Source organism: Danio rerio, chromosome 10, assembly GCF_052040795.2.
Source record: "Danio rerio strain M-AB ecotype USA chromosome 10, GRCz13ab, whole genome shotgun sequence".
In the NCBI taxonomy this organism is placed as follows: Eukaryota; Metazoa; Chordata; class Actinopteri; order Cypriniformes; family Danionidae; genus Danio; species Danio rerio.
This window is the reverse complement of record NC_141030.1, coordinates 33,379,507-33,392,093: the sequence shown is the minus strand read 5'-3', so window position 1 is coordinate 33,392,093 and position 12,587 is coordinate 33,379,507. Positions and strand designations below refer to the sequence as shown.

General features: G+C 32.9%; 1 protein-coding gene across 7 annotated transcripts in view; it reads right to left on the bottom strand.

Annotated features, from left to right (window-relative positions):
- The window catches only part of dlg2 (discs, large homolog 2 (Drosophila)), a gene marked incomplete at its 5' end in the record, with an annotated part of 395,575 nt that overhangs the window by 38,030 nt on the left and 344,958 nt on the right, over nucleotides 1-12,587 (bottom strand). For 6 of the 7 annotated variants that reach the window (NM_001443107.1, NM_001012378.4, NM_001443110.1 and 3 more), the window contains 1 exon segment: nucleotides 4,240-4,354. In NM_001443107.1, the coding sequence (NP_001430036.1) occupies nucleotides 4,240-4,354 (115 nt within the window). 7 annotated transcript variants of the gene reach the window in all.

Sequence of the window (12,587 nt, the reverse complement as noted above, 5' to 3'; positions counted from 1 at the left end):
TACTTGTATTTTTTTACGTTTCTATTTTAGATTAAGATCAAGTGTAAAATAAAATCTACATGTGATCTACAGCTATTTAAGAAACAAATTTGCCATATTGTAAAGAAAATAGTGTAAATTATGTAAATAAAAGGCTAAATTTAAATCTTTTTACCATATACTTTAATTTAACCTTTCAAAGCCTAAATATATATATTTTGAAAAATAGGCAAAAAGTGTCTCTATGGCCTTAAAGATTATTTGGTAGTTTTACCAGTGCTATTGAAAAAGATTAATTGTCATGAAAGGAAAAATTGACTATACTTCCTTTGTTAGTGCAAATTATACATGTAGCTTTGGGATGTAAGCAATCAAACCATTAAATTAGGTTTACACTTAAAAAAAAAGTGATTTCATAATGAAAATCAGATTTTTTTTCAAAAATAATCAACTAGTACTTTTTAAAAGAGTAATTTGTACTTTTACCTAATATTAGTATTATTTACTTAAATTTTTGTTATTTTAGCAGTGTATTTTTACTTGAGTACAAAAAAGATTTCACAAGCACTTAGTGCAGATTTATTTTATTATTAATATATGATTAATAAATATTATTATTAATGGTTTTTATTTGTATCTATTCCTATGCAATGTTTTATGGGTTGCTGAGAATACATTTCAGGTCTTCAATACATAGCATGTCAGTCTTGAAAAAAAAAATAGGTGCTGGAATTGACTTTCATTAGGCTGTGCCTGTATGAACCCTGTCATATGTACATTTAACATTTATTTCAAGATTTGTCTGAAAGTGTAGGAGTATGACATATAGCCTATTATAAGGTCCAAGCAGCATTTCCAGCTTTTGATGAATAGGCTACTATACTTTAGATTTAAGTACAGCAGTTTTCTTTTTACTTTTTAAGAACAGCGCCATTTTTTTATGAACTTTTAAAAGCACATTTTAACCAAAACTTTTTTTTTTTATCTGCAAGCACAGTTAATGTTCAGACTATTTCAAATGTTTAAAGTGACTGACAATAATACATATTCTTACTAATAGGAAGTAATCTGCATCGTTTTTAAACTGTGCACACCTGTAGCTGCTTAATTAGGCTTACGACGCTATTTTTTAATACTGGTTAAAAAATAGCGTCATAAGGTGGTACTTGGAGAGGCGATTTTTTTCTAAGGTGGTACTTGGTGAAAAAAGTTTGAGAACCACTGCTCTAAAGAGTTCAATTTTAGTCTCATTAGACCAGAGAATTTTGTTTCTTATGGTCTGAGAGTCCAGGCAAATGTCCAGGTGGGGAGTGGCTTCTGTCTGGCCACTCTACCATACAGGCCTGCTTGGTGAGTTACTGCACAGATGGTTGTCCTTCTGTAAGGTTCTCCTCTCTATACAAAAGAGCGCTGGAGCTCAGACACAATGATCATTGGGTTATTAATCACCTCCCTGACTAAAACACTTCTCCCCTGATCCCTCAGCTTAGACGGCTGGCCAGCTCTAGGAAGAGTACTGGTGGTTACAAACATCTTCCACTTATGGATGATGGAGGCCACAATGCTCATTGGAACTTTTAGAGGAGCAGAAATTTTTCTGTAAACTTCCCCAGCCTTGTGCCTCAAGACAATCCTGTCTTGGAGGTCTACAGACAATTCCTTTGTCCCCATGCTTGGTTTGTGCTTTGACTTGTACTGTCAACCCTGGGAATTTATCATAGGTGAACTCCAATTAAGCTGCTAAAACATCTCAAGAATGATCAGTGGAAACAGAATGTACCTGAGCTCAATTAGAGCTTTACGGCAAAAGCTGTGAATACGTATGTACATGTGATTTTTCAGCTTTTTTTTTTTTTTTTTTTTTTGTATAAATTTACAACAACTTCAAAAAAAAATGTTTTTTATATTGTCATGCTGGGGTATTGTGTGTTGAATTTTGAGGAATAAATAAATTGAATCCATTGTGGAATAAGTCTGTAACATAAAAAAGTGGAAAAAGTGAAGCGCTATCAATACTATCCGGATGCACTGTAGTCCCTTTATTAATCAGGGGTTGCTAAAGTGGAATGAACCTCCAACTTATCCAGCATACGTTTCATACAGCAGATGCCCTTACAGCTGCAACCCAGCACTGGAAAATACCCATACACTCTTGCATTCACACACATACACTACGGCCAATTTTGATTATTTAGTTCACCAGTACGGCATGTTTTTGGACTGTGAGGGGAACCAGAGCACCCAGAAGAAACCCACGCAAACACTGGGAGAACATGCAAACTCCACACAGAAATGCCAACTGGCCCCACCGGGGCTTAAACCAGCAATCTTTTTGCTGTTTTTCATATTTTAAAAAATATTAATAAAATCGTAAGACTTATGCTATGTACTGTAACTAGTAAAATATCCGCATCAGTGCATGATTTATTTATTTTAAACAAATTAGCCTTTAAAGAGCTGTATTGTGATTTAAGTCTGGAGATAATATTAAAACCAAGTTTAATAAGCAAAACATGTAAATAAGCTTACTGTCTGCCCTAAGATCTTGCTTTAAATATATGAATAGTATATTTTAAAACAACTATTTTAACTTTTAAATCTGTAAATCAAATCCTATCATTTAGCTTTGTCGTTTAGCTTTAATATTTTTACTGAAAAGCAAGATTGGGATACTGATATATCCCAGCATCCCCCTAATCATGTAAAAGTGCCTGTCCTTTAGCTCTTGTGATGTGGAACTGATGTCGGATTGATGTGAACATGACTGTGGTCTCCCTGGGCAATGAGACATGTTTCTAGCCTGGAGCAAGATGTTTGTTGCACACACGTACACGCACACACACACACACACTCACACTCACACTCACACACACACACACACACACACACACACACACACACACACACACACACACACACACACACACACACACACACACACACACAAACACAAACACGCTGCAGGGGTTTGTGTGTGAACCAGCAGGGAGTCTGGAGTGTTTTGAGTCAGGATTCATCAGTGTCCAGTTTTATCCTCTTACACACACACAAAACCCACACCAACACACACTCCCACTCAATGGAGCACATGCTGTCTGTTCTCAGATCAGTCTGGATCAAAGATTGTACATGCGTACACACTTCACATGCTGTTTTACATGACATTTAGAAGAGCTGTTGATATTTAAAGTCAGTGGCAGCAGTTACTCTCTTTGTTTGTGTCTACTGTTGTATTTCATTAAGTCAGATTGTTTATTTGTTTACTTCATATATTTTTTTATTTTATTACTTCATATTAGGTTTTTTTTATATTTACTGTTGCACTAAAGTCCAAAAGTGAAAAAATTATGTCATGTATTACTTGATTGTTCAAGCTACCTACTGTTTTGGTATCAGCAGATATGACTCAGACTCGAGGGCAAAAAAACCTGATCGAACATCCTTAACTATAATATTACTATAATAATACTAATATATGAATATATTATTACTATAATATTAACATTCAGAGTTTGTTTATGCATAACTTGCATGATTTCACATAACATTTCATTAAATGTTTATTGTTTTGGTTTTTGGAGTGCCAAAATAAGATGTTCAGCAAGTTTGTTTAAACTTCAACAAAATTATAATTAAGAATTTCATATTTCAAAAGAAAAATTCTAAAATATTCTGCATTATGCTTTAAAAATATATATTATTATCAGAATTCTTTACAACATCAATACAATGCAATAATTACAATAATACTATCTGAAAAACGTTTTGAAAAGTAACAAGTGACACTGAAGACCAGAGTAAAATCCATCAGATTTCAAAATGCATTAATATTTCATTGACTTTTTTTTACATTAAAAAATTTTAAAAGTACAATTTATATAGAAAATATACAATAGAAATAGAAAAATACACCATCTTTTAAAAATAATAACATAAATGGCTTCATCCAACATTCAAAATTCTATATGTTTGGGAAAAAGTGTTAATTTAATTATAGATAAATCCTAATCTACATGTTTACAACTCATAAACCATGTTTCTGCACAAATATTATATGATAAAAACTTCTCAATAACTAATAAATCAAACAATATATCTCTGTTTTAAAATGGAGGGGGGAAAAGTTTCAACAAGGTAATGAAAATATGTTGTTTGTTTGAAAAATTGACTGAAAAACAAGATGAAACTACCATCAAAAATCCAAACCATGATCATAAATCCTTGCTGTTTTAAATGTGAACTCGAATAGATTTAACCTACCTGACATAGAGTGAACGTTTTTGATTCGTTCTGAGAGATCCGGATCCAGAACTCATGCTGTGGTTCATCATCTGCTCTCGCAAGTCATGAATTTTGGCCTCAAAACGCCCGTATTCTGTAACACAAAACATAACATAGCCTCTGTAAGCGAAATGCAAAAATCAATCTATATTAACAAAATAGAGCACATGCAAACAGTCTAAAACCAAAGGAGTTAATGCAAAGATCTCAAGGGAAATGTCCATAAAGGATGTGTTATTGTAGAGTCTTAGTGTCTGAGATGACAGCTCCGATCAATATTAGCACTAGCTGTACAGGGCTGACTTTTAGCACAAGGTCACACAGTCAATATTGGAATGCAAGAAGAAAAAGTAAAGAGAGAGAGAGAGAGAAAGAGAGAGAGAGAGGGAGGGAGCGAAAGAGAGCTGGTAAAGTCATATTATGTGTCTCCTGTGGTGCAAATGTATGATATTCGATAACATCTACCTTCTGCTTCTTTGTTAATTTTGCAAGCTGATGCTGAATCTCCACAGATTCCTACAGAACACTCATCATTCTGTAAGGCAATAAACAGCTGACTATATATTATTCATTGCTTATTGCAGGTACTTTTAAAATGTGTTTTTTTAGCCTTGCATTGGTTGTCAAAACTCATATGCAGCTTTCAAAAACATGATTTTAACTTCATCTGACTCATACAAGTCTCCCCAAACCACTACAGTTTAAGTGTTGGTTCAATACCAGTTTGTTTTTGTGTTTTTTTATTTTTTTTATTTAGCAAGGATACATTCAATCAACAAAATGTGTTAATAAGGACTTTTTTATTACTATTTTATTAGGGGTTTTAACAGGGGCGTTCCTAGACATAAGGCTCTACTGGGGCACAGTTCCCTCTCCAAATAAAAAATAAATAAATAAATAAATGTAAAAAAAATTAATGAATACAATTTATTATATTTATATAATATATATAATATATATAAATATTTATTATATTATATATATTATATTTAATAAAATATTTAGAATAGTGTATATATATATATATATATATATATATATATATATATATATATATATATATATATATATATATAAAATTCGAAATATTATTGTTTCTATACAATTATTATTCTAAATAAATAACAGAAGTTAATTCTCAATGTACCTAGTAAACAATCAAGAGACACAACTGAAGTGATGCTAAGATAATTTAAGAAATATTTTGCATGAATATCAATTTTATTAAAGTGAAATTCTACAGAAAATTCAATAGAATACAAAAAAAAGATGTTTTATAGAATTATCTGTTGTGTGTTGTCTTAGACCCGAATAATTAATTAATCAAAAATATCACGTAGTATAATTGTTTTTACAGTTTTTCTCGATTGCTTTGGCTTAATTCGCCATTGAAATTTTTATTTTTTAAAACAATAAGTGTAGATCTCTGAACCATTAGTAGTAGTAGTAGTAGTAGTAATAGTAGTATTAGTAGTATTAAAGCTTTGCTGTCCTTGATAGGACATTTTTTTGGACATCACCATTTTGCTGCAGACATTCCATTAAAAAAAACAATAAAACCAATACAATATACAGTAATTACAATAGTTATAATGCTAATTAAGATAAATTGTTAAATAAACCCAGTAAAACAGCTACATTTCGGTTCAGCCTACACTTTGGGACTCTTTATCTCCTACCAGAGGGTAGCAGTTCATAATGTGGAAACAAAAAATGAGTTGGATCATCCAGAATCATTTCCACCTGATTGAGGACACAATTCTCATATAAAATAGTCGATTAAAATATTCATCAAGCCCTTTGCTTATTAGCATTAGCTTATTGTTCACTTCAGAGTGGCATTTCTTATTGAAATTGTATATGAAAAAGCATATGCAATTTCAAATGGCTTATGCTTTGGCCCATGTGTGGAAACAGTAAGTACAATTGTCTGTCATTTAGACAAAAACTAATTTCATAAAGCTTGTGCATCAAAACTAATGAGTCGATTCTCATTTAAACTGCCAAACTCGTCACAACTTCTTAATCATTTTTCATCATGTAAGCCATCTAACTCAAAACCAGTTATTAAATTATCAAACATGTTTACACCATAAATATCTGATACTGACACTGCTTGTAATGTCTGCTAAATTGGTAAATGACCTCTAGTTGCAATGCAATTTGCATTATCTATTTATTAATAAACTTTGGTAGCGATTGCCCAAAATCACTACATTCACAATCCTGAACTGCAGTAACATGCTTGTGGAAGAGCAACTTAAAAGAAGAATCTCTGGCAATGCCAACATGGATGATATTTTGTAGTTTTTTTGGTTTATTTGTGGTAACATAAGAAATATGAAATATACAATATGGTAATTGGACAAGCAAGATTGCACTTTGCATGTAATACATTTGTACACAAATAAATGTACTGTATAAATGTTCATGTATTTATTTATTTTTGTCTGTGTACCATCCTGAGGTTCCAGGAAACAGTTTTAAGATATTTACTTACAGTTCAGAGAATGTTAAGTCTTGAAAAATGGGCCAAAGCAATTGTGCAAAACACAGGATTTATTAGGTACTGGTTTGAGTAAATTAATAGTATTATTTTATTCAATAAAGGTCATATTACGATTACACATTACATTTTAAAATACAAATATATGTCGTTTTTGGTTAGAATAACAAACATTTTCATTTATTATTGGTTGCTCCATTGACTCTTCTGAAGTTAAAACATTTGTATTGCGTTGTCTAAAAATTCACCCTCTTTGAATGTTATTACTGAAGGGAATGAGCTGATATACAGTCGAAGTCGGAATTATTAGCCTCCCTGAATTATTAGTCCCCCCGTTTATTTTTTTCCCCAATTTCTGTTTAACGGAGAGAAGATTTTTTTCAACACATTTCTAAACATAAAAGTTTTAACAACTAATTTCTAATAACGGATTTATTTTTATCTTTGCCATGATGACAGTAAATTATACTTGACTAGATATTTCTCAAGACACTTCTATACAGCTTAAAGTGACATTTACAGGATTAATGTTAACTAGGCAAGTTAGAAGAATTAAGCAACTTTTAGGCAAGACTATAGTTGACCCTAAAATGGGTTTTAAAACATTAAAAACTGCTTTTATTCTAGCCATAATAAAACAAATAAGACTTTCTCCAGAAGAAAAAAAATATTATCAGACATACTGTGAAAATGTCCTTGCTCTGTTAAACATCATTTGGGAAATATTTAGAAAAGAAAGAAAAAAAACAATCAAACGGGGGCTAATGATTTTAATTTCCACTGTATATGGGCCAGCAGGGGCCTTCTACGCCTACTGGTAGGCTCAGAGAGCTTTAATCATCCATCCATAGTTAATTAGCTAAAGAGAAAACTCCAGACGCAGGGTTCGGGTAGACGTTAATTAAATACAAATAGTGGGAAATTTAATACATAATATAAATAATTCTTGCTAACTTTCCAGATGTGATCCATATCTGATCAACAATGTGGATGGATGATAACAGCCTTTTGAGCCAACCAGTAGGCGCAGAAGGCCCCTTTTGGCCCATTTCTTTCAGCTGATAACCACTGATAACGCCAGTTCAATCGGGTGATAACATTTGAATAGGCTGTACAAATAAATCTAAACATGTCTGAAAATACAAAAAAAGGTAACGTCTTCATATTTTATGCCAGTTTGTTTTCCATTTAGAAAGAATAGTCATCAGTTTTACTCATCCACTTAACTGCAAATTATAATAGAGGATTTTCAAAAGTTCTATTCTGTATGCACAGTTAAAGACAAAATAATTAGCTCTCCTGTGAAATTTGTATACAGAGCAAGGACATTTTCCCCACATTTTTCACAGAGTAAGCCCCTTTTTCAATTGGCTACAGACCAAAACGCTGGTGTGCAATAACCTGCTTAGTCAACCAAATAACCTAAATTGTAAAAAATGTCCATACCAGTTTTACATATTTTGTGATTCATGTTTTTGTTTCCATTTATTCATGCTTTTGAATTACATTGTGGGACCTTGATCTTTCTTCCAACAACTTTTAACCTTGAAAAGTTTGAATAGTGACTTTTATTATAATTTTTAATAGTTTAAAGAGATATATTGTCTGGGTTGGTGTTGCATATTACGGTACAAAAAATGTTGTAATAAACTGCCAGTAAATACTCTGTTATTTTACAGACTTAATTATTTGTATATTATTTCTAACAACTAAATGTCAATAAAAGTCACTTTGTTAAACTGTAGAGTTGAATTTTCAACATCAGAAGTCAAGAGAGCAGTGATTTAAGTCCCACAATGCAATTGACAACCGCAAATCAATGGAAAAAAATCAAGTAAATCACAAAATACCAAAACTGCTAATTAACAGATATTTTAACAGTGTAGTTAAGCTCTTAAAATCCTTTTTTTTTTAAATATGTATAAAATGTGTTGAACAAATCTAGATCAAACAGAATTATTACTGAAATAATAAATACTGTGTCTTACTGTATATAAACATATTTTAAGCTTAAAACAACACATTTTCCCTCAAAGGTTTTTCAGCAGGTAATGTACACTCTCAGAATACAAAAAATTTATAAAAGCTTGTCTTTGGGGTGCTAGCTTTGCAAAAGCTAAGGACCATCCATGCATGCCTATTCCACATGTTCAGTACTAATAACAACCTTTAAAGCAGCAATATGCACACTTTTAGGCATAAATAGGTAACACTGCATTACACCTTTTTTTTAGAAAGTGTAGTGCACAGCATGTGGAGGATGCTGCACACCTCAGGCCTGTCTCAGCAGAGAATTACTGTTCCGGCTACTGCTGAGACCAATGCAAACACACACATACAGCTGAAGTCAGAATTATTCAGCCTTTTGAATTTTTTTTTACAAATATTTCCCAGATTCAGGAAACTTTCACAGTATGTCTGATAATATTTTTTCTTCTGAAGAAAGTCTTATTTGTTTTATTTCGGCTAGAATAAAAGCACTTTTTAATAATAAAAATAAAACATTTAAAGGTCAAAATTATTAGCACCTTTAAGCTATATGTTTTTTGATAGTCTACAGAACAAACCATCGTTATACAATGACTTGCCTAATTACCCAAACCTAGTTAACTTCATTAACCCAGTTAAATGTCACTTTAAATGTCACTTTAAGCTGTATGGAAGTATCTTGAAAATTATCTAGTCAAATATTATTTACTGTCATCATGGCAAATATAAAATAAATCAGTTATTAGAAATGAGTTATTAAAAATATTATGTTTAGAAATGTGTTGAAAAAAAATCTTCACTCCGTAAAACAGAAATGGGAGAAAAAATATATAAATAGGGGGGCTAATAATTCAGACTTCAACTGTAGGCTATACACACACACACACACACACACATGCACCAAGTGTTGAACTACAGTAGAGCTCTCAGCAGCAGCAGCAATGCCCCAGAGCCTAGCCTGAACACCATTAAACCAACCACACCAGCCTGACGGACCCAACACAGCACTACTCCAACTGAGCAACACGGTACTGATGATTTACCTCCTGTTTGCTTTGCTTTTTCATTCCGTTGTTTTCCCAGATCCATTTGGTTTTTTTCTCTTGATGTCAGCTTTGCGTTTTCAGTCTGCATCGCATTAGCTTGCTTAAAGGTAAACAAGCCAAATGCAGTGAATATCTCAGCTTTGGATACCACAAGCATAAGAAAAGAATTTGGCCTATAAAATGCAAATAACTGTACTAAACCACCAATCAAGGAGATGATCTGATGATTGCTTTAAATGAGCATGAGGATCAAGAGAGGTTCAGCTGAGGAATTTGGCTGATTTGAGCTGCCCTTGCAGGAACTCAAAGGTCAGATGACAAGTAAATTTTGTCATTAAGCCTCAGGCTGGGAGAGCAAGATCAAGGACAATTATTATGATGCTGCAATCAGCAGCAAGAAAAACATATCCGCAATTTCTCCAAGCCAAAAATACAGTATACAGAATTATTCAAATCACTCCCACCTTTTTGGAAACCGAGCTCTACCTTTTCCTCAAACGGCCTCAATGTTATTTAAAAAAACACACACAGAAAACCTCTAAACAATTCAAATTCAACAAAAAGATGCAGAAGAAAAGAGAGGGAAGCAGATTAAAGATTCTCAGAGTGCAGCAAAGCTCAGACGGAGGATAAAGTAGAAAACCCAAAACAATCCCGCAGCGAGAAACGCAGTCATCCCGAACAAATCCACTCAAATGAAAAGAGACTGCTGAACACACAATCCTTCAGAAGATCAGGAACACCATCAGGATCATTCCATAACTTAAAAAAGTTCAAGCAGTGAAAGCAATTCGCTTTGTAAGTTGTCCAGACAATGTTGACATCAAAATATCATGCACTGGACTATTAAATAAATGTAGCATACTTCAAATAGACCAACTGAAACCTTGAAGACATGCTTCATGAACACACACACGCACACAAACACACGTGCTTGCAAACACACTGCCACTAACAGAGAAGAATCAGCAACACATGAAAAACGAGAGGCTAAAGGAAGAAAGCGCAATGAAAATAAGCATGAATGAATGAAAGAGAGAATAAAAACAGAGTCTCACTCCTGAGGATGCTCAGACTGCAGCAGCGAGAGAGAGAGATTGACCGCTCCCTACACACACACACACTGACACTCTCTTCCCTCTCTCACACAAACACAAGCTCTCCTCCAGACCTGTTGCCATTGGCTGGAGCTCCATAATGGGCGGAGTCTGTTGCCTTAAAGGCCCCTCCCTCCCCACAAACTAGTCCAGATCAAAAGCCATGCTGGATTTTCCCTCTTGATGTCGGCTTTGTGTTTTCAATCTGCAGCGTATTAGCTCGCTTTAAGGTAAACAAGCCACAAATCCGGAGAATATCTCAGCTTTGACTGCGCTGCGGATTTCTCAAGCATATGAAGGGAATTCGCCTCGTGAAGTAAACATATGAGAATTGAGGAAAGGATTGATTGTTAACTACTGACCACTGGAGGGGGATGGAAAGGTAAATACAGCAGGATAAAAATACAGTTAGACAAGCGTGAGGAAAGTGTCTCACTGAGGAATTAAGCTCAGAGGTTGCTTTTTCATACAGCTTAGATGTAGAAGGCTGTATTCTTGGTGTTTAACAAAAAAATAGAAATACACAGACTCAAGTGAGGTAAAAAGCATGCTATCAAAGCTGTTTTAAAAAGACCCTAGAGCTACAAACAAAATGTATATGACTAATGTCAGAAATGGATCATCTGCTTGCATTCTTAGAGTACAGTCAAGCCAGAAATTGTTCATACCCCTGGGCATATACAGTGCTCAGCATATATAAGTACATCCCTCATAGATCTCTCTTTTAAATTCATATTTTATATATGATGCTTACAATAATTTATTTGAGAATTTATATATATATATATTAGTTTAGCCAGCACTTAAGCCAAACCTGGAGCTAATCGGACAAAAAACTAACAAAAAATATAAAAAATTAATACACCCAAACTTATATGTTAGAGAAAAATATTAAATAAAAATGTAACAAAAGAGGAAAAATTAAGAAAAACAAAAAAACTTTAAATTTAATTTAAATTTTGTCAATATTTCACTTGAATTTAAATGTATTATTTTTTTATAAGATGTTCTAGGACTAAAATATTATTAGAAAAAAATATCTGTTAAACATATCTGCTTTGTTTAAATGAACCAAAATATATTGCCTATATTTGTTACTATATTCATAAAAGATTCATTTTTAAAATGAGGTGTACTTTATGTTGAGCAATGTATGTATAAACACAGTATATACAGTGCGCAACATAAATGAGTACTCCCCTATTTGAAAATGTATATTTTTATGAATATATGTTTGTGTGTTCACTATATGTACCATACACTGTAAAAAAAATAAATGACCAAAAGTCTTGACACCAAATGTATTTTGTTGTTTTGACCAATTTTAATACTTTTGTCAGGTTTTAACTATTTTTTATTTATTTATAAAAAGTTGAACTTTATATTTTTAGTCATTAGGAGTAAAAAACTGTTGTTTAGTTGAATCAACAACAACAACAACAACAACAACAACAACAAAAGGCAGCCATTTGTTTTACTTTATAATTTTCTTAAGTTAGGTTTTCAGCTAAACTTGAATTATTTTGAAGCCGACTGAGAAACATCTTTACACAATGATCTTAGTCCAATTGTTTGCAGCCCACTAAGGTTCAGATGGCAATGTTCATGCTTATTTAAAGGAACCAAATTAAGGGTGCTTTCACACTTGGTCCGAATGCCTGGTTCGAACCCAAGTTCGATAGTCCCCTT